Raw genomic sequence first — 19,586 nt, 5'->3', positions numbered from 1 at the left:
GGCTCTTCAATGGAACGGGGCTTGATATAAACCCATCACACACGCCTTCAAATGCCTGTCTTCATGTCTTAATGAGCCAGACATTTCAACACATACAACCGTCCATACTCAATATAGACAAATCTCATTACCGCCAAACCAGATGATCTACCTCGAAGCTGGGAAGAAGTTCTGCTCCTACTCGCCCAAGCAAGCGGCACAGCTCAGCCGCGCCGTGACGCCCCTCTTCTCTCAGGTTCACGTAGCAGGACTTAAATACTCGGTTGGACTCCGGGCTGCTGCTGCTTCGTCATCACGACACTTCTCAACAACTAGGGCCAGCCAGCTCCGCGATTTCTTCCCGCCCAAAGAGACAACCTACATCCGCCAGACTCCGCCCGCATGGCCCCACCATGGATACACGGAGCAGGAGATGCTATCCATCACCCCAGAACACCGCAAGCCAAAGACATTAGGTGACTGGCTCGCTTGGCGCCTTGTCCGCCTTTGCAGGTGAGATTGACCAGAAACTTGGAGTGAACAATCTCCTAACAGAGCACAGATGGGGTACCGACATTGCGACCGGCATCAGGCCAGAGCAGCAAGTGGATAAGAAGAATCCAACTACCGCCGTGGTTGCGGAGAAACCGCTGACTGAGGCGCAATGGGTAACGCCCCTATCCTCCCCAGAGCTTCCCCCCAGAGACGTGGTTCTAATTCGGTGTTTTGTAGTTGGTGCGCTTCGTCTTCCTCGAATCGATCGCGGGGGTCCCAGGTATGGTTGCTGGCATGCTTCGGCACCTCACCAGCTTGCGGCGCCTCAAAAGAGACAATGGCTGGATCGAGACTCTGTTGGAAGAATCGTACAATGAACGCATGCACCTGCTGACGTTCATGAAGATGTCGGCCCCCGGTTGGTTCATGAAGACTATGATTCTCGGGGCACAGGGGGTCTTCTTCAACGCCATGTTCCTTAGCTACTTGATCTCGCCAAAGATCACCCACCGCTTCGTCGGCTATCTCGAGGAGGAGGCCGTCCACACGTATACGCGCTGTATCCGGGAGATTGAGCGGGGCGACCTACCTAAATGGTCCGATCCCAAGTTTGAGGTTCCCGAGCTCGCAGTGACGTACTGGCGAATGCCCGAGGGGAAACGCTCCATGCGGGACCTGCTTCTCTACATCCGAGCGGACGAGGCTGTGCATCGCGGTGTGAACCACACCTTGAGCAACCTCGACCACAAGGAAGATCCGAACCCGTTTGTCAGTGACTATAAGACTGACCTTGACCACCAAAGACCAAATCCGGCGTTGAAACCGACGGGATACGAGCGAGAAGAGGTCATCGGCTAAGATTGGTTTTTGAGAGGCTCTTCTGGCACGGCTTTTCATTCACCACTGCATTTATCCGTGGCGCTACAGGCCCAAAAAAAAAAAAAAAAAAAAAAAAAAAAAAAAAAAAAAAAACGGTTGAATACGTAAGATTTTTCTTTGGGGGAGGCGGGGAGGCAGTTTGGTTCTTTTTTCGGCGGCGCTGTCATACAAGGACATGATACCACTTCCCTCTCCGTGATATGGAGGTGTTACGGTGTTAAGGCAAGCTAGAATAAACTTGGAAGAGTAATTACAGGGTACATTAAACTAAGTTCGGATTCTTGGTCTTGATTTGCTTCGGACTGGTTCAAACTAGCGACACAGAGCACCGGTCAGAACCCAGCTGTTACACATTTCGGCCTGCAGCTAATCCTCTTCATACAATGGTGGATAATCCTGCCTGTCTGGGCTTCATGTCGAGCTTGGGACCTGATCCTAATCGTTGCCGCCGTTTCTGAGCTCCAAGTTTATTGTATCCCAGCAGTAGGTCGGTATGAGTTGGCTTGGGGCTTGGATGGACAGTTCACACACACACACACCAAAAGCCCAGATGCCTCGTGAGGAGGTTTAAACAAAATGCGATTCGGCAGGAAGCGGGCTGTGCATGATCGACATTGACAACTCACAGGCCCGTTGCCCGAGGGGCAGGGCAGAGGGGTTGCGGCATGTTTCTCGGAATCATGAGTAATTAATTTAGCTACGGATAGGGCTGCAGGCCCATTGCCGTTGAGCGGCTCGTCTCTCGGGCACGCTCTCAGGCACCCCTGCGGGTGAATGCCGCTGGGCGGGATGGTGGAAATGGAATTGGGCAATGAGCGAGTCACTCGGGCGGCTTAAATGGATTCTCGCTAACCGTTTGGTGGGCGAGGATGACTATTCGCGGGAGACCGAGCGAGATTAAGGAACCAGAGAAGATCCGGAACTGTGTATGCACAGTATAGTCCCACGTCAGACGGTGCATTTTTTGGTTTATACAGGGCTGTCGGCGACAGTGCGGACAATGCAAGCCATGGCATAGGGGAGGGGGGCTTTGGGACTCGCGATTCACGTTTCTTGACTCGACACAAAATCTTGATCCAGGGACTTTGCATTCCACTCTTTCAAGAAGTAGCCTTTATTCTTCCCGAGCTTTGCTCTCCGAGCCACGGAGCTTGACAGTCACGTTCACTCCCACATACCATGAGTTGATTGTGCTCATTGCCCTCTGAGTCCCACATTACTGCCCCGCCTTCTCCGTCGTCTCCCCCACCCCTGCCTGGTTTGGGCTCAGAGACTCCGACCGCGCTGGCGCCCAAAAATACTCGGAGCTTGGCCTTTGGTCGACGAGAACAGGAAAGGCTTCTTCCTAAGGAGCCGCGGGCCCGTTTGCTGTCCATGTTACCGGATTGCACACTGTACTACTAAACCGTTACAAGAACTTGGCCGTGAGACACCGGCTGGATAGTCGACCCCACCGCAACTAAACCCTGCAGCGAGGTTACGGTCCCTGATTGCGCCAGTCCACAAGATCGAGGTTGACTACTGCGAGCAAGACAACGCAAGCGCTTGTCAAAATTAGGTAGGCAGAGGCGTGTATCTGCATCCAGAGCACAACGGTGTGAAGCGAGTGGCTGCGCTTGGCTTGGTGCGACGGCGACAGCCCGACGAGGAGAACGGGGAAGAACGGGGGGAACGGGGGGACCTGATCTCAGCAGGGCCAAGACAAGGGAGTAAAGGAAGGCTCGAAGACGATTGGCTGTCAGGCCCACCTCTCCTTTCCCTCCCTGGACGGACCCGGCCTCCTGGCCCCTCAACGCTTGCCGTCTTTCATCTAACATCGCGACCAGGAGGAGAAGAGACAGCGGCTACGGCACTCTGAGTTGCGGTTGACATCTTCGCCTGTTGTCGCGCATTTCTGTACTTTCTGACACCGGCGCGAGCCTTCGCATTCTTTCCCTGGATTGCCAGCAAAGCATCGACAAGCATACCCAATAAACGTTGCAGCGTGTCAGATCGCAAGCGCGTCCCGGAGGGCACAGCCTCGCTGCGCAGCACTGCCACGGTGCCTGGAAGGCTGATTGCCAGACTGCCTCGTCAACGATTCTAAAGACAGCAACACCAAGCACAACCCGACCACACGGACCGGCATCGACCCATGGACCAACAGCATCCCCAGGTCCGCGGGCGATCGCTCTCGGCCGCATCTGCCGGCGGGGGTGCGCCGTCTCATATAAAGAATGCCCACTCGCCGTCTCCTGCCCGCTTCCCCAATCCGAACGAAGGCGGATCCTCATCCATCGGTCTTGGTCTCGGCCTTGTCGACCCTGCCACCCAGCAGTTCTCCGGACCCCAGCCCGACTTCTCGGCTTATGACGCGAACACTGGCAGCTTCCTGAGCAACCAGCAGCAGCCCTCGCCCCAGCCCTTCTCCCAGCCTGGCCTCGCCGACCCCTCCACCGTCGCCACCTTCGACCTGAGTCTCGGCGCGCCGTCCCCGGCGGGCTTCCCGTCCCATACGCAACAGCAGCAACCCCCGAGTTTGCTCGCGCCGAACTTTGGCGACGCCGACTTCACCATCTTCCCGCCGGCTCCCGGTGAGCCACAGTTCACCACGCCTCTTTTTGGCAACGACAGTCAGCAACAGCTGTCTGCCTCGGATACCAACATGATGGCACAAGCAAACCACAACCCCACCCCTCCGCACCTCCTCAACCCCGACTCCCTCCAACCAGGCTCTGCCAACCACTCCCCGTCTTTCAACCAGCATCAGTTCGCCCCGCCGCCGGGGAGGCACTCAAGAAATGTGTCACTTGGCCCAGAGGCCGCGCTCCTACAGGCGCAGGATTGGAGCCATGCCGGGCCCCAGTTTCACGGCCACAGGCGCTCCCAGTCAGGTTGCTCGGACGTCTCGTCGGCTGCACCTTCTCCCAATCTAGGCATCTCCGACAACTTTGATCAGATCGATCAGAGTCCCTCGCCGATGCAGCGGCCACAGGACGCCACCCTGTACCAGGAGCTACAAGGAATCGGAAGGTTCAGTCTCTCAGATGCGGGCACTCACTCTCCCAGACACGGCGCGAGGAGTCCATCCCACAGCCCGGCCATCTCGCCCCGGATCCTGCCGCGGCAGCTGCCCGATATGGGCCCCCAGGGCAACTTCATGCTGCAGACACAGAACAACGGCTATGCTCCGTCTCCATATATGCAGAACCAATCAGAAGCGTTCCCACAACTCCAACAAGAGACGTCCGACGTGCAGCAGGGGCAGATGCCCGCTCCGCCGTCCATCAACATCGACTTTGCGCCGGCAGCCGGAAGGATTGGTTTTGAGCCGCCCAAGAGTCTCGATGTAGATTCGCTAACACCGCCAGAACGAGGTAGGTTCCCCACCCAGGGCTACTGTGTGCCAGCATGACGTGGGGACTGACACCGTTCTCACCAGGGCGCCAAAGATCGCGGCCGCGCGCCGTCACTGATCCCTACAACAGTGGTGGCGCTCTTCTCAGCAGCCATCGCAGCCCCTCAGCCTCGGGTGGTCTCTCCCCCGACTCCGCAGTGGACGCACGTTCTAACTCGTCCCGCTCGCTATCTCCTCTTGACCGCGCAAGCAGCACATCGGCAGGTAGAAGGCGTCAGTCCACCTCTTCTGTCCCCAACAACGTCATTGCGCTCCGTTTAGCGGACCGTGATTACAACGGAGGCGGTGGGCAAGGGGAGGGCGGCGCAGGCGGCGCAAAACGCGTCCAGAAACACCCCGCAACCTTCCAGTGCACGTTGTGCCCGAAGCGCTTTACGCGGGCCTACAATCTCCGGTCTCATCTCCGGACGCACACGGACGAAAGACCATTTGTTTGCACCGTCTGTGGCAAGGCGTTCGCGCGCCAGCACGATCGCAAGCGGCACGAGGGCCTCCATTCGGGCGAGAAGAAGTTCGTCTGCAAGGGTGACCTCAAGAGCAGCGGACAGTGGGGCTGCGGTCGGCGCTTCGCCCGCGCGGATGCGCTTGGCCGCCATTTCCGCTCCGAGGCGGGCCGCATCTGCATCAAGCCTCTTCTTGACGAGGAGATACAAGAGCGGCAGCGGGTGTGGAACGAGCAGCGGATGCAGCAGGCAGCAGCACAAGGCATGGTCATGCAGCCCCCGGGCATGATGATGGCACCCGGCATGGACCCCAACGCCGGCGGGTATCCAATGGATGCTAGCGGCAATTACGCGCTGCCGCAAGCATTGTTGGCCCAGTACCCCGCCTTGGCGCAGATGAATTGGTCGGCCGCCGACATGGGCGGCGGCAGTGGCATCGAGGATGATCTAAGCGGCAGAAGTAGTTTTGATGCCAGCGACTATGATGACGGAGACGACGGTGGTTATGTCAGCGGGCCCGGCACTGGGTTCGGCCCCGGCGGGCTGCAAGAGAATTTCGGCGAGATCGGCTATGCAAGCGATTATGGCGGTCGTTGAGTTCTTTTCTTTGGCCTCTTTCTCTCAAGCCTCTTTCTCTATTCTCTACGCGCCTCTGTAAGGGAATCTATTTGGTTATACCGGCGCACTCGGTCAGGCAGGGATTTGCCCCTTTTTGAATGGAACGAAGGCTGATCCATAGCCGCTGTTTTTGGGTTTGTTTTTTTGGTTTTTTTTTTTTTTTTTCTTGTATTTGTTTCGCTTGGCCTCCATCCCCCGTTAAGTCCGGCTATGCCCTGCATCGTTTACACAAGGCTGTTCATGACGTTGATGATTCCATATTGGATATGTCCAACCCTGATGAAATAGATGAGAGGTGATGGACGACTGGCCAGTCAAGGAAAGGGTGGTAACACGGAGGGCTATATACTAGGGTTTTGGTTTTCTTAGACCGGATTGTCCTCGCTTATAGATACCAGTCAACATTGGGTCGTTTATTCTACTGATGCATTTAGAGAGGAACGTGATCTCCGCTGCTACCAGAATGAGAGAGTTTGCCATGTGAACATGGTATCTCCGACTCCTTCAGATATCATCTTCGCGTAGTCTTGTTTTCGGAGGAACCCCTAACTCCGGGCGGTGTATCCCCGGAAAGCAAAGGATTGCACAAGAAGCCCCGTTCCATGTTGGATCCAGAAGGGCAGCACCGCGGAACCCTTGCAGATTTACTCAGTCCTAGTCGTGCACCCTAAGGTAGCCTTTCCGGCTGTATTGCCCGGGCTGGGAAGCGAGCCCACGGGTCCGCTCTTCTATACGCTCGCTCCGCTGAGCACAACCCCAACAACCGAACTGAAGTTCCCTACGTTTGCGTATATCGATGTGAGCATATTATTAATTCACCAGCTCACCTCGGTCTCGAAGATTCTCCTTGCCCGAATGTGACCAGTTTAGGTACGTCCTGCTGGGATCGGAGTGTGGAATGGAATACGCGAGACCCACGGCCTTGACGGGACCGTCTGTGCTGAGGCATGCGCCGGTACCGTGCAGGAAGGGGAAACAGGTTAGCGAGAAAACAATTAGGGTTCCGTAATGCCACTACTGTGTGCTTAACGATACCTGGCCGCAGGATGGCGTGGCTGTACTCCTATCGACGTAGCGAGAAGTTCCATTACTAATTCGCCTCGATATATATCCACCAACCTACCACCTAGAATTCATCCTTCCCGGCTATCACTCCTGAGTATAATCGTTCAGGAGCTCCTCATCTCCTTCTTGATACACGTACTTCCTCCCGCCAGCAGAAAGCACCATAACCTCAACCATTATGGCCCTGCCATCCGAGATCAAAGCTGTCGTCATAACCAAGCCCGGCACGGCCGAGGTCAAGACCGTGCCCCTGCCCAAGCTCCGTGACGATTACATCCTCGTCCGCACGACGGCCGTGGCTGTCAACCCAACCGACTGGAAGCATGTGGACATGCCAATGGATGGGAACGTTGGAGCTCGCGTCGGGTGCGACTATGCCGGCGTCGTCGAGCAGGTCGGGAGCAAAGTCACCAAGCAGTTCTCTAAGGGCGACCGCATCTGTGGCCCCGCTCACGGGTCGAACCAAACACAGCACGAGGACGGGACGTTTGCCGAATTCATCATGGTCAAAGGGGACGTGGCGATCAAGATCCCCGATAACCTGAGCGACGAGCAGGCGGCGACGCTGGGAGTGGGCATAATTACCGTCGTAAGTCTCTTTGTTTCTTTTCTCCCCCCCCCCTCCCCCCAACCCCCCGGAACCCACCTCCCATACCTTAAGCCCCTTTACCCCGACCTCAAACAAAACAAAACAAAACAGACAAACTAACCACCTTCACTCCCCTTTTCCCCACCAAAACAGGGCCAAGGCCTCTACCAAGCTCTCAAACTCGCCCTCCCAGTCCCGGGATCCTCCTCCCCTCCCCCTCTGACCCCCAAGTCCCCTCAAATCCTAATCTACGGCGGCAGCACCGCCTCCGGCCTCCTCGGCATCCAATTCGCCAGGATGTCGGGCTACCGCGTCGCCACCATCTGCTCCCCTTCCAACTTTGCGTACGTCAAGTCCCTTGGCGCCGACGCGGCATTCGACTACCGCTCGCCCACCGTCGTGGCCGATATCAGGGCCTGGAGCCGCGGTGATGGTGATGGTGATGGCGATGGCGACGGCAATGGTGGTGACGTGCCGCTAACCCTGGCGTGGGACTGCATCGCCACGCCCGACTCGGCGCGCATCTGCGCCGGGTGTCTGAGCCGCGCCCGCGGCGGCTCGTATCGCGCGCTGTTTGGGGTGGAGGACGAGGTGGTCAAGGAGGTGAATGAGCGGGTGGACAACGGGTTTACCTTTGCGTACACGGCGCTGGGGGAGGCGTTTGATGTTGGGTTTGCGGTGCCAGCTGTGCCGGGGGACTTTGAGTTTGCGAAGATGTTTGGTGAGTTGAGTCGGGAGCTGTTGGCGGCGGGGCAGGTGAAGCCGGTGAGAGCCGAGGTGAATCGTGGTGGAAAGGGCTTGGAAGGGGCGTTGGTGGGGATGAGAGAGTTGAAGGCGGAACGGGTGAGCGGGGCCAAGTTGGTTTATACGCTTTGATTGGGGTTTTGGTGGTGGTAGCGGTGCTGGTGGTGGTGATGGCAATGGTGGGGACGGCGATAATACTGGATAGAGAATCTGCCCTCCGTCGAACAAAGTTCCACACGTCGTCATCCGCGGGGCCTGGCTTCCTGGTAATCGTACAACGTCTTACAAATTGATGGGTATCTCAGAAGCGGAGCACGCGAAACAAGCCCGGGTCTGTCCACCTACTGGCCTATATGCCGGTGTTCCCAACATATGCGACGCCATTACCTGACCCTGCTGACTGCATAAGGTTGTCGATAAGGCGGCGGAGAATCTCTTGGTGTCCGCTCTCAAACCGCAGCTTGACAAACGGCTTCACGAAGGCACCGCACTCGATGCTCGAGATGTCGACTAGCTCATAGTCTCCGTCCCCGGGGCCGGCCGCTAACTCGGGACCCTCCTTAATCTCCCCGCGCCGCCGCACTTCATAACTGCTTCGCACCGTGACACCTCCCTGGGCGTGGCCCCGACATCGCGCGCCGCGCTCGAAGCTTTGGAAGATGCAGGGGATGGCTACTTCCTTCGAGGCCCAGGCACCGACACCCGGGATGATGGGCACACGGTCATAGACGACAAAGGCCTGCAGCTTGTGGCCGTTGTCAAGGAAGAACGGGTCGTTTACCACCTCCTCGGCCGTGACGGGCCGTCGCTCGAATCGGTCGAGGTAAGGGTTGGGGGTGATGAGGGCTTCATAGGTTTGCAGGGCTGCGAGGACGGTCGCCGGGGAGAGAACCGCCGGGATCGGCACTCGAGTGATGACGGTGAAAGGCTGCGGCGGCGCCATTGGGACAGCGCAATCCCGCAGCAAACGTTCTGGCGCGTGGTAATCGTTCTCTTCCTGAACGAGTAAATATTCTGTGTGGTCCGTAAAGAAGTTGGCAGGGATCAACTGACGTTTTGCGAATGGGTATCTTCTTTATCTGTGCGGCTGATAGGCGAATAAATTCACAGTAGTCAAAGAAGACGCCACGCTGCGAGATGCGAAGAGCCGCTGGTTCGGTTATGTACACTTTCAGTCGCAACAGCGGTCCCTTAGTACCTCGTGTTTGTCTCAAGCCTTCTACGCCGCAGAGAGCTGCAGTAGTCAGTCCCAGAATGGGCGGTAATGATCTCACGTCATCATATCTTGATCGAGGGCTTCGAATTTTTGAATCGCGCGGTCGGATTACAGTTCCCAATGGTTTACCGGAGAAGAGAAGACAATGGCGACCCGGCCTGCAGGTAGTGCCATACATGCGCATTCGCGGGTTGTTGAGCTTGCATGACCCTCGAATCGCCAGGGTGGCATCGCGCGCGTGGGTTCTCAGACAAAACACACTGCATCTAATCAACATCAATATGTCGGAGACACATGGAGCCGCCTGAAACAAGCTGCGATTCTTAATTGTCCGGCCCCCTTCTCCAAAGTTCCGCTCACTTTTTCCAGCAGTGAGGTGGATCTACCCTTTACGGCACCGCTTAAATCGTCGATGCTGTCAAAGCGAGATGTGGACAATGGGAATGATGGCATAGTAGCCTTGCGCCTTATCTCACTTCAGTGAAGAGACCAAGCCGTCCGTGATGTTCGGTCCACGTGTCATGTAAGTAGGCATGCGCTGGATTGCTGGTTGGCATGGGAACACCCAGCCTCGGAAGAGGGTAAGGTTCATGGAACTTCACTGGCATCGGAGACTGCAGCGAGGCTGCAGCGGTAAGATCCAATGCCAACAAAGACGCGAATTGGGCAGCCAACGACGTGCCAAAGAGAAAATTTCGGGCGTCCGAATTCCACTTTCTCGGATGCTGTTGGCCAGTTGAAGGGCTAGATATCCGGCGGTGAGCAAGCATGCAACTAGGAGACCATTCCCAGCCCCCGATTCGGGCGCGACCGCCCCATGCTGCATGGGTGGCTGCATCGGGCTTTGCTGAGGTAGCAGCCCCTCGCTTCAAGAACCCACAAGTCCCTCGACAGCTACCACGACACTGGATCTCACCATTGGACAGAACATTGGTCCTGGCGACCCCAGGCCCGATGCACGTCGCGACGGGTGGTCCCACCTTGCAGGATACGTTGGGAAAGATACACACGCCTTTCCGCCCCTCGGACAGACCTCGAGTGTGGAACTGTTCAGCATGCGGAAACCACTCGAAAACAAACTTGGCGGTTCAATGGGCTCTGTTTGCACCAGCTAACGGTAGAGGATCGTCCGCCTTTGCAGCCCCGCGGTTCAGATGACGAAATGCCCGTCGAGGCCCTTGTCGCTCCAGGGCCAAAAACCCCACAGCTATCACGTTGACAGCCACATAATTACCCACCAAGGTGGCTCCTAAAGGTCGCGGGCACCTTGCTAGAGGCGCATGGCTGCCCAGTCTACGGCGGAGTGGTACCGGCTGTGTGAGATGCGTCAAAAATGATTCGCTAAAGCCGTCGCGCCTCCAGCGTCCTGCGCGAGATCGCGCTGCATGTCAATGTTGGTGGCTTCCATTCGTGGCAGTGGGCCCCTCAGTAAATAAGGATAACAAACGTCTGACGGACCTCGATAGACGGCCCGGGACAGAGCCCAATGTCTGTCCCAGGCACGCGGGGCGAAAGTCCGCTTACAATCTGAATTGATCACCCGGAGAGGGATAAAAACCGGCGCGAAGTGCCCCACAGCAATGACCGAGCACCTACGGAGAATGAGGGGTATGATTAGCCATACTATGATGGCCACTCCATCCCCCCCTTCTTCACAGACTAGCCGCCATAACCTCTTGTAGTATTTCTCCAAGGATGTTGAAAGGCAGCCGGTCACAAGACAAGGAGCAAGGTGCACGAGGACACACTGGGGTAACGTCGCGTTTCTCATGTACAATAAGCGGAGGTGATTTACTTATCTATGCATCGCGGACGTCCATGTTCTGCTCACCTCACCCATGATGAAGATGAATCGTATTATACCTTCACGTCGTCCGAGGAACTGAAAAACTTTATGAGTTAACCGAGTCTTGCGCCCGAGAAAGCGGGAACTGAGACTCTCGGGTGGACTTGGACTGGTTAGAGTTGGGGCAATGGGCCTTGTCATCCGGAGTGGGATGGCTTCAAACGCGCTAACTGTATCCGAACGCCCTGTCCCTTACACCCGCCAATGACAGCGGCTCGGCCCCAGCCATCCGCCATAATCTTCTTCATGGCAGGTGTGCAAAGTAAAGTGGTAATTACCCCGCATGTCATTGCCGGTGGTTGAGATTGTCGGATGAGGAGACTCCCTCGAGTCAAGAGGTGCTTTGCATTTGATTCCGTCTTTATTGTCGCACAATTACAGGCCTGGCGCGGGACGCGGAAAAGAGTCCAGGTAGCACTGATCATCGGCATCCCTGCATTGCTGCCGCCCCGTTGTGCTTGCAGGAGCCCGGCAGGGAGGTGCCGCGCTGTGGTACAGTACGCCAGGGTACGCTCGGCCGTGCAGGAATACTTCGTTGGGATACCTCCGCCTTTCTCTGCCTCCTCTCTGACGATTGGGCTCTCGGCCACTCACACAACGGCTTGGTCTTTGCTTCTTTTTTAATTTTTTTTTTTTCGCCCTTGCCCGCGAGCTATTGGAGCCAGAGGGCAATTCGAACAAGACTCAACGAAGGGTGTGGTGGCACGACACGCTCAGCCCGGACAGCACGCCAATCCCCCTGTGCTGTCGGTCTGTCTCGTCCAAGTCCCGCCTACCGATTGGCCCCGGTTCACACAGCCCTTTGCTCTGGGCGACGAATCTTCTTACAGCACGAAGTAGCGGCTTTCTCGAAAAGGGGAAACTCTGGTGAGAGCGATCGGGATTTGGAAATCTTACCACTCCTCTAGCATCCAACCCCACGATAGAGCACCGGCACGCACGGCAGGCAGTGTGTGGTGCTCGGGCACATCTCCCAACCAGCCTCGACTCGACGCACCCTCTCACAATCGCCCTTCTCGATCGCGTCCGCTGGCTTTGCCTGCCAGACGCAGCACCACATGTGTGTGACAATTGCTGGCCGGCATACCGTCAATTCCTTCGACTATCAGTATGGCTGCAACCGACGTTCTCACGGTCCGCGAAACATGGTTAGATCCTAGACGGGATCAGGGATGTAGAACATTGTGGGATGCTGCTGTCTTGAGAACCCGGCTGAGCTTCATTGCGCGGACGTGGACAGAGCTGTGCCACAAGCTGGAGGTAAGGATAGAGAAGCCCCAAACCCTCTTTCCCATTTCCCTTCAAGGTTCTCTCTCTAAGGAGACATGTGCTTCAATCCGTTGTGCGTGCACAAGAACAATTTCGAGACTCGGATCACGGAAGACCCTGCAATCCAAGCTATCTTGGTCGAAGTCCACGCACGATCCTGGTGTGCACTTCCCTCGACTTACACTGACGGCCTCGTCGCAGGGACCGCAACCCGGAACCCATGGTTCTCGAGCAAATAAAACGACTCTTATCTTATCGGACGTCTCCCCAAGATGGGCTCGCGCGTTGTCTCTCGACGAAGACTTGGAATCGCTGTCGACCGAGGTCCGTGACCCGACGGACAGTGGCGCCAATGCACGTAGTCGCGGGGCGGAATCAAAAGAGCTCGTTCCGGTAGCCCGGGTACCTGCTGGGTCCGGGCCCGGTACGAAAGATGGGACGGACGGCCTGCTTACTGATCCGAGTGCATACCACCGAGTCGACTTGTCAAGTGAGCAGGGATTTCGGCAGGCGGGTCAGAAGAAGAAGAAGAAAGGAGTCAAGGGAAACAACAATAGCAACAACGCCGGTAGCGGAGGGAAGGACGGTCCTACCGATGACGCTGACGAGGTGAACAATGGCGACGGAAGCGGCGGTAACGCCCCAAACGGAAACGCCGACAATACTGGGGGGGACGGTGGCGATGGGGGCGACGATAAGAAAGAGGGGCCTAAGAAGGAAGACGATGGGATAGGGAAGGGAGAAGAAAAGGAGGCGGATACAGGGGAGAATAAGAAGGAGTCCACCGAAACGGAAGCTGTGGACGACTGGCTCGACACCACAAGCAACAAAAAAAAGAAGAAGGCAAAAGCTGCCGCCGCCGCCGCCGCCGCTGCGGCCGCTGCTACCCCGGCCGCCCCAGACCCTCCCGCACCAGACGAGCAGAAGACGACCGACGCTGGCCTGTCTGCGGCCGGGTCCGGATCAGGTGGGGCTAGTTTCGACGAGATTAAATTGGACGAAAATTCCACTTCCGACATTGGCACTAAAGACAGGAAACCGAGTCCGTTCAGCGGTTGGGGCACTAGTTGGATTACGGGCGGCTCCTCCTGGGTCTTTGGCAGTTCAAAGAGCTCTACAGATGATAAGGCAAAGGCCGAGGACACGATTGACGATAATCCTTGGAGCACTGGTAAGTCCAAGAACAACAACAGCGGCTTTTCGTTCGGCGCCGTTGGTGAGACAGAAGGAATAAGGCAAGAAACGAAAACCACCGAGGACGACAAGAAGGACCAGGATGCAGATTTTGGCTTCACGCTGTCTAAGAAGGAAAAGAAAAAGAAGAAGAAAGCCGGCGCCTTAGATCCGGACCCCGAGCCAGTAACTAAGGTGGATCCCGAACCTACCCCGGCTGCGGACGCGGCTGCCGAACCAGCTGAGTCGAAATCGGAAGCGGCAGGCGATCCTTGGAGCTTCTGGGGCGTGAACAAGAAGATAAAAGGGGCCTCAGCCGCAGCCCCCGAAGAGCCAAAGCCTGGGGAGAAGCCCGCTGAACCTGAGCCCGCTGCAGACTCTGAGCTAGCCAAAAATAACGCCGCGGACGACCTGTTTGATTGGACCGCTACCACAAAGAAGAGCAAGAAGAAGAAAGGTAAGGCTGATATTTCTGACGATCTGCCAAAGGAACCGGAGCCAGTTGTGGAAAAGACACAGGACCCTGAACCTGAGTTCCAGGCCGTGCCGGAAGAGAAGCCGGACGATCTTAACTGGGGTGCGGTGGCCACCAAGAAGGACAAGAAAAAGAAGAAAGGAAAGACCGAGCCTGAACCCGCACCTGTACCTGAACCCGAACCAGAGCCTTCTAAGGAACCGGAGCCGGAGCCGGAGCCGGAGCCGACCCCAGAGCCCGCGCGAAAGGCTGACGATAGCTGGGGCCCTGCTACTACTTCGAAGAAAGAGAAGAAGAAGAAGAAGGGAAAAGTGGAATCCGAGCCCGCACCCGAACCCGAACCCGAACCTCCTAAAGAGCCGGAACCCGAACCAGAGCCGGCGCCGGAGCAGAGGAATGATGATAGCTGGGGCTTTTCCACCGCTTCCAAGAAAGACAAGAAGAAGAAGAAAGGGAAAACCGAACCGGAGCCAGAACCCTCTAAAGAGCCCGAACCCGAACCCGAGCCTCAGGCTGAGCCCGAACCAGAGCCCGAACCAGAGCCCGAGCCTGAGCTTGAGCCTGAACCGGCAAAGAAGGACAATGATCTCTGGGGGTTTATGACCAGTTTTACGAAGAAAGACAAGAAGAAGGGGAAGGTAGAGCCGGATCCAGAACCCCCTAAAGAACCTGAGCCCGAACCGGAACCCGAACCGGAGCCCAAGCCCGAGCCGGAGCCGGAAAAGAAGGACGAGGATATCTGGGGCGTCAACAGCTCCAAAAAAGACAAGAAGAAGAAGGGCAAGAAAGGCACCGAGCTCGAGCCCGAGCCCGAGCCCGAAAAAGAACCCGAGCCGGTTCCTGAAAAAAAGGAGGAAGATGATTCCTGGGATTTCGGTATGTCCAAGAAGGAGAAGAAGAAAAAGGGTAAAGGCAAGATTGTGGAAGCAGACCCACCAGTAGCGCCCGAACCTGAGCCAAAGCAAGATGATTTCTGGGGCTCTTCTAGCACCTCCAAGAAGGACAAGAAGAAAAAGAAGGGAGGTCTTCTTGATGACAGCAAGGCGGACGATGCCTTGCAGTCAGACCAACCCCCAATTGAAGAGAGTGGTGACGCCTGGGATACCTGGGGTGCTGGGAAAAAGAACAAGAAGGGCAAGGATCTCATCGACCTGGACAAAAAGGAGGAATCGACGGCCAAGGGTGATTCGATAGAGAATGACGACTTCCTCAATTCATGGGACGCAGGCCAGGACAAGGCAAAGAAAAGTAGAGAGGACACGATCGAGGAAGCAGCCGTGGGCAACAAATGGGGTCTGGCAGCGACAAAGAAAAAGGGCAAAAACGCGCCATCGGAGATCCCAGAGGAGAAGGGGCAGCCTGACGCAGTTGAGGAGACCAAGGACGAGAAGGACGACGACGACATCTGGGGGTGGGGATGGGCTGGCAGCTCAAAGAAGAAGGACAAGGAGCCGAAATTGAGCAAGACGGAACTCGAAAAGATCGAGAAGGAGAAGGCCGAAAAGGAGGAAGAGGAGCGGAGAGACCAAGAGGCCGAAGAGCAGGCCAAGCGGGATGAAGAGGAACGGCTGCAGCGGGAAGAGGAGGAACGGCAGAAGGCAGAGACTGAGGAGGCCGACGCGGCGAGGGAGGAGGAAGAGCTGGCAGCTCTAACGGTCAAGAAGAACAGCGCGAAAAAGAAGAAGCTGAGCAAGAACGACCAGGAAAAGTTCGACCGCCTAACGGCAAGTATCAAGAAACGAGCTGAGGAGAAGGCGGCACACGAAGCCGAGGAGGCGGAACAAGAAGGACAGCTGGAGTTGGAGAAGGAGCTGGCCGTCAGAGAGGCTGAAGAAAAGGCTATCCGCGAGGCTGAAGAGGAGGCCGAACGCGAGCGGCAGGAGGCTGTGGCGTCATCTTCGAAGAAAGCCAAAAACAAGAAGAGCAAAGGCAAAAGCAAGGACGAAGACGAGAACAGGGACAAGAGCGCCGGCCTTGACGACGATGACTTCAAGGACGTAAACCTTACGGCGGAAGAAATCGACGAGTTACTGGCCGACAAGCCTAAGGATGTGGCCCCGACTCCTGCTGCCGCGGCCGCCACCGCCGCGCTGGCAGCCGACGACCCGTTCAGTTTCTGGGGGGCCGCCAAGAAGTCGAGCTCCAAGTCCAAAAAGAGCTCGCTGCGACATCAGCCTGAACCATGGGACGCCCCTCACCAGACAGCGCCTGGCCCGGAGATTACACCTGCTGAGTCATCCAAGGTTCTCGAAGCTGCCACCTTCGGCACGATTGGCGCTGCCGCCACCGAGGTGTGGACGGCATCCTCACCGTCCCCCGAAACGGTCAGGCAGACGAAGTCCAAGAAAGCCGGAGGCAGTGGGATTGCGAACCGCCTACGCGCCTTTCAAGTAATTGATGACGACGACCACCATTACGACGACACGCCGATTGAGTCGCTGCCGCCACCGCCACCACCGCCTCCGGCCCCCGTTGCGGTGCCTGTTGCGCCATCAAAAGACGAGAAGAAGAGCGGGTCCAAAAAGAGCAAGAGCAAAACCAAAGAGCCCGTCTTCGACACTGACGCGTTCACACCTATCCCGCCGCCTCCACCACCCGGCTCTCGTGCTGTTCCGCGCAGCGCTCGCTCTGGCTTGCCCGGCAGTTTCCCCATCGACGAGGAGCAGTACAACGGTGGTGGGGCCTACGATGATGAGATCGTAGATATCATCGATATGGCTCCACGAAAGAAGAGCAGCAAGAAGGCCAAGAAGGCTTCATTATCCCCCGACATCGTCGACATTCCGCCGCCACCTCCCGTCCCCTTTCCCCCGCCGGCTGTGCCTGACGCACCCATGATGACTCCGGCCACAGTGCGCTCGCCCAAAAAGGAGCGGCCAAAGGTCAATCGCGACGGCTCATCGTCGTGGGGGGCGTGGTCGGTAGCTCCAGCCAAGGACCCAAAGAAGTCGTCGACTAAGTCGAAACCGGAGAAAGAGTCCAGCTCCAAGAAGAAGACCTCCTCAGGCGAGAAGGCCGAGAAGTCATCGTCCAAGGGCTCCGGTTCCGACAAGGCCGAGAAGATGCGACCTAAAGAACCACCAGCGCGGTTCACGAGTGTGTTCGCAAGCACTCCACCCTTATCGCGCTCCGCATCCACTCGAGAGAAACGCCACGGCGCGAGCGGCAAACCAACCTCGCGTAGGCACTCAGTCGATATGGCTGGTGGCCATGTGAGCCCTCTTCCCGAAGAAATGGCGTCTAAGGCGGCCAAGGTCCTCGGCATCGGGGCTGGTATCGGCCTTGGTCTCTCGAGATCTAGTAGCAAGCGTAGCAAGAAGTGTAAGAACTGCGCTCTCCATGATAAAGAGGTCCTCTCTAACTTCTTCCCCCAATAGCCGCCGATGACGATGACGATGTTTTCATGGTCGGTACCGCAAATGCCATGCCCAGCCAAGAACGTCGAAGGCCAACAGTAAGTGAACTTCCACTTGGCGCTACAGCGGCAGCTCGAGCAACCCAAAACGCTAACAACAATCTTCACCAGCAATACTCGCAAGACGATGACATCGTCATGGTTGAAATGGCCGACGCGACACCTTCGCGTCCTCCTCTGAAACGGTCCAACTCTAGCTCCAAAAAACCCTCGAGTTTCTCGTCAATTTTCGGCGGCGTCTTCAACCCACGGGCGGAGCCGCGCTCAGAGCCACGCCCAGAACCACGCCGACGCGCCACATATGCCACAACAGACGACGAAACCGGAAGACGGGGAGAAGAAACGGACGCCGAGCGAGAAGCGCGGCGCGCCGTCCGCCGGGCCCGCCGGGTGGAGAAGGAAGCTGCGGAGCGTGCTGCCGCAGATAGAGCCGCCGAGGAAGCTCGTCGCGCCAAGGACGAGGTTCGCCGTGAGCGGCGCAGGAGGCAAGAAGAAGAGGACGAAGCGCGCCGCCAAGAAGAGAAGGAGGCTCGTCGCGCCGAGAGGCGGGCTCAGCGTGCGCGCGAAGAGGCGGAACGTCGCGCTGCAGAACAAAAGGAAGCCGAGCGCGCTGAGCGCCGGAGGCGCCGAGCCGAACAGGAGGCGGCTGACGCCGAGGCCGACGCCCGCCGCGCTGCCAGACATGACCGCCACCGCGGCAGCCAATACCCTGACGAGTCTGTCCGTGAAGACGACGAGGAGCGCCGCCGTCGCCGGGAGGCCCGGCGCGCTGCCAAGGAGGCCGCGTCGCGAAATGAGAGGCGCTCCGCGCGCAGGGTCGATACGGTCGACGATTTCGTCTATCCGAGGACCTCTCGAGAGAACACAGGCTCATGGCCGCACTCGGGGACGTCGTCGTGGGTCAAAGAGCACTCGGATGCCCCCCCGCCGCCGGTGGATAATGGCGTGGACGGGGTGGTGGATCCTCATCCGGCGGGGGTGGAGGTTGTGGATGATGAGGAGGCGCGCCGCGAGGCCCGCAGGGCTAGGCGCCGCTCTCGGTACGCCGAAGCAGGCTTTACCGCGGAAGAATACGACGAGGACCGGCGTCGGCGGAAGCGAAGGGAGGAGAGGGAGCGCGAGCGCGAGAGGGAGAGGGAACGCCGGACGGGCTCGGACGGGAGCGACGGACGTCGCGACAGCCATCGTAATTCTGCCATGTTTATGGACACTACCCCGAGGAGCTCGTGGTGGAAGCGGCTGACGGGAGGCGGGTGAGCAGTGTGCGCTTTACGAGTGACGAGTGATGTTTGAGGCGATAATGAGATGAACATGTGACGAGCGGGAAGGAAATGTTGGATATCCTGGTATTTTGTTGTATCTCGGTTGGTTATATCTAGCAAGTAATGATGGCGGCATACATGGGGGGTGAGGAAGCACTGTTTGGTTTCTGTTTTCTCCCTGACATTTACACATCTATATGTTCCCTGTATCACCACGGCGCTTGGTCAGGCAGCATAGTCACTCCGCTGAAGATTGGAATTGGCTCAGGCCGGCTTTGTCGGATCGAGATTTGCCATGCCCCTTGGAGTCTAGGTCGCTACTGTCTTATTCAGTGCTCAGGCGAGCCAGCTCAGCCAGACGTGGTTAGTACAGTTGTACACTCTCTGTTTGATGGTGCTTTTGGACTCTGCTTGGAAGAACTCACTCTTACTCTTTATCCGCTCGTTGGGTTGGCTTTGACGCGTACTTTTGCTCTGTCGACCCTTTGCCGCCCGCTCACAGGAATTACATACGACAAGAGTGTAACAAGAATGTATTGCGTTTGATCTGTATTTAGGTATATACGCGCCACACGGCCTCTTACGCACCTCTCGAGCTCGACTTGTATCTCTATGGTGGTTATTCCTTTGTTACTCTTCTCATTTCTCTTCGTTAACTTGCTAGCCTCCATTGCCAATATCGTCTATGTTCAATCTCGCATCCCCGTCTAGTCGTGACCAC

General features: G+C 57.2%; 5 protein-coding genes across 5 annotated transcripts; 4 read left to right on the top strand and 1 right to left on the bottom strand.

The window, feature by feature from the left end:
- Window positions 1-142: 142 nt before the first annotated feature.
- Window positions 143-1,332, top strand: AOX2_2 (inducible alternative oxidase 2; the record flags this gene model as incomplete). Its single annotated transcript, XM_071064222.1, has 3 exons — window positions 143-492; window positions 542-647; window positions 712-1,332. 3 exons carry the CDS (start codon window positions 143-145, stop codon window positions 1,330-1,332), a joined length of 1,077 nt encoding a protein of 358 aa, XP_070920323.1.
- A 2,155-nt stretch (window positions 1,333-3,487) lies between these two features.
- CRZ1 (DNA-binding transcription factor) lies at window positions 3,488-5,790 on the top strand (the record flags this gene model as incomplete). Its single annotated transcript, XM_071064221.1, has 2 exons — window positions 3,488-4,709; window positions 4,775-5,790. 2 exons carry the CDS (start codon window positions 3,488-3,490, stop codon window positions 5,788-5,790), a joined length of 2,238 nt encoding a protein of 745 aa, XP_070920322.1.
- Window positions 5,791-7,054: 1,264 nt separating this feature from the next.
- Window positions 7,055-8,341, top strand: MFIFM68171_08801 (Alcohol dehydrogenase zinc-type; the record flags this gene model as incomplete). Its single annotated transcript, XM_071064220.1, has 2 exons — window positions 7,055-7,465; window positions 7,619-8,341. 2 exons carry the CDS (start codon window positions 7,055-7,057, stop codon window positions 8,339-8,341), a joined length of 1,134 nt encoding a protein of 377 aa, XP_070920321.1.
- Window positions 8,342-8,558: 217 nt separating this feature from the next.
- MFIFM68171_08800 (uncharacterized protein) lies at window positions 8,559-9,152 on the bottom strand (the record flags this gene model as incomplete). The annotated part of the gene is made up of 1 exon (XM_071064219.1): window positions 8,559-9,152. One exon carries the CDS (start codon window positions 9,150-9,152, stop codon window positions 8,559-8,561), a length of 594 nt encoding a protein of 197 aa, XP_070920320.1.
- Window positions 9,153-12,381: 3,229 nt separating this feature from the next.
- Window positions 12,382-18,860, top strand: MFIFM68171_08799 (uncharacterized protein; the record flags this gene model as incomplete). The annotated part of the gene is made up of 4 exons (XM_071064218.1): window positions 12,382-12,531; window positions 12,742-17,509; window positions 17,566-17,642; window positions 17,715-18,860. 4 exons carry the CDS (start codon window positions 12,382-12,384, stop codon window positions 18,858-18,860), a joined length of 6,141 nt encoding a protein of 2,046 aa, XP_070920319.1.
- Between the last annotated feature and the right edge of the window lie 726 nt (window positions 18,861-19,586).

The sequence above is a fragment of the Madurella fahalii genome (genome assembly GCF_045866475.1).
Source record: "Madurella fahalii IFM 68171 DNA, scaffold_5, whole genome shotgun sequence".
Taxonomy (NCBI): Eukaryota; Fungi; Ascomycota; class Sordariomycetes; order Sordariales; genus Madurella; species Madurella fahalii.
Note: the sequence above shows the minus strand (reverse complement) of the source record. Positions and strands in the feature narration are given on the sequence as shown.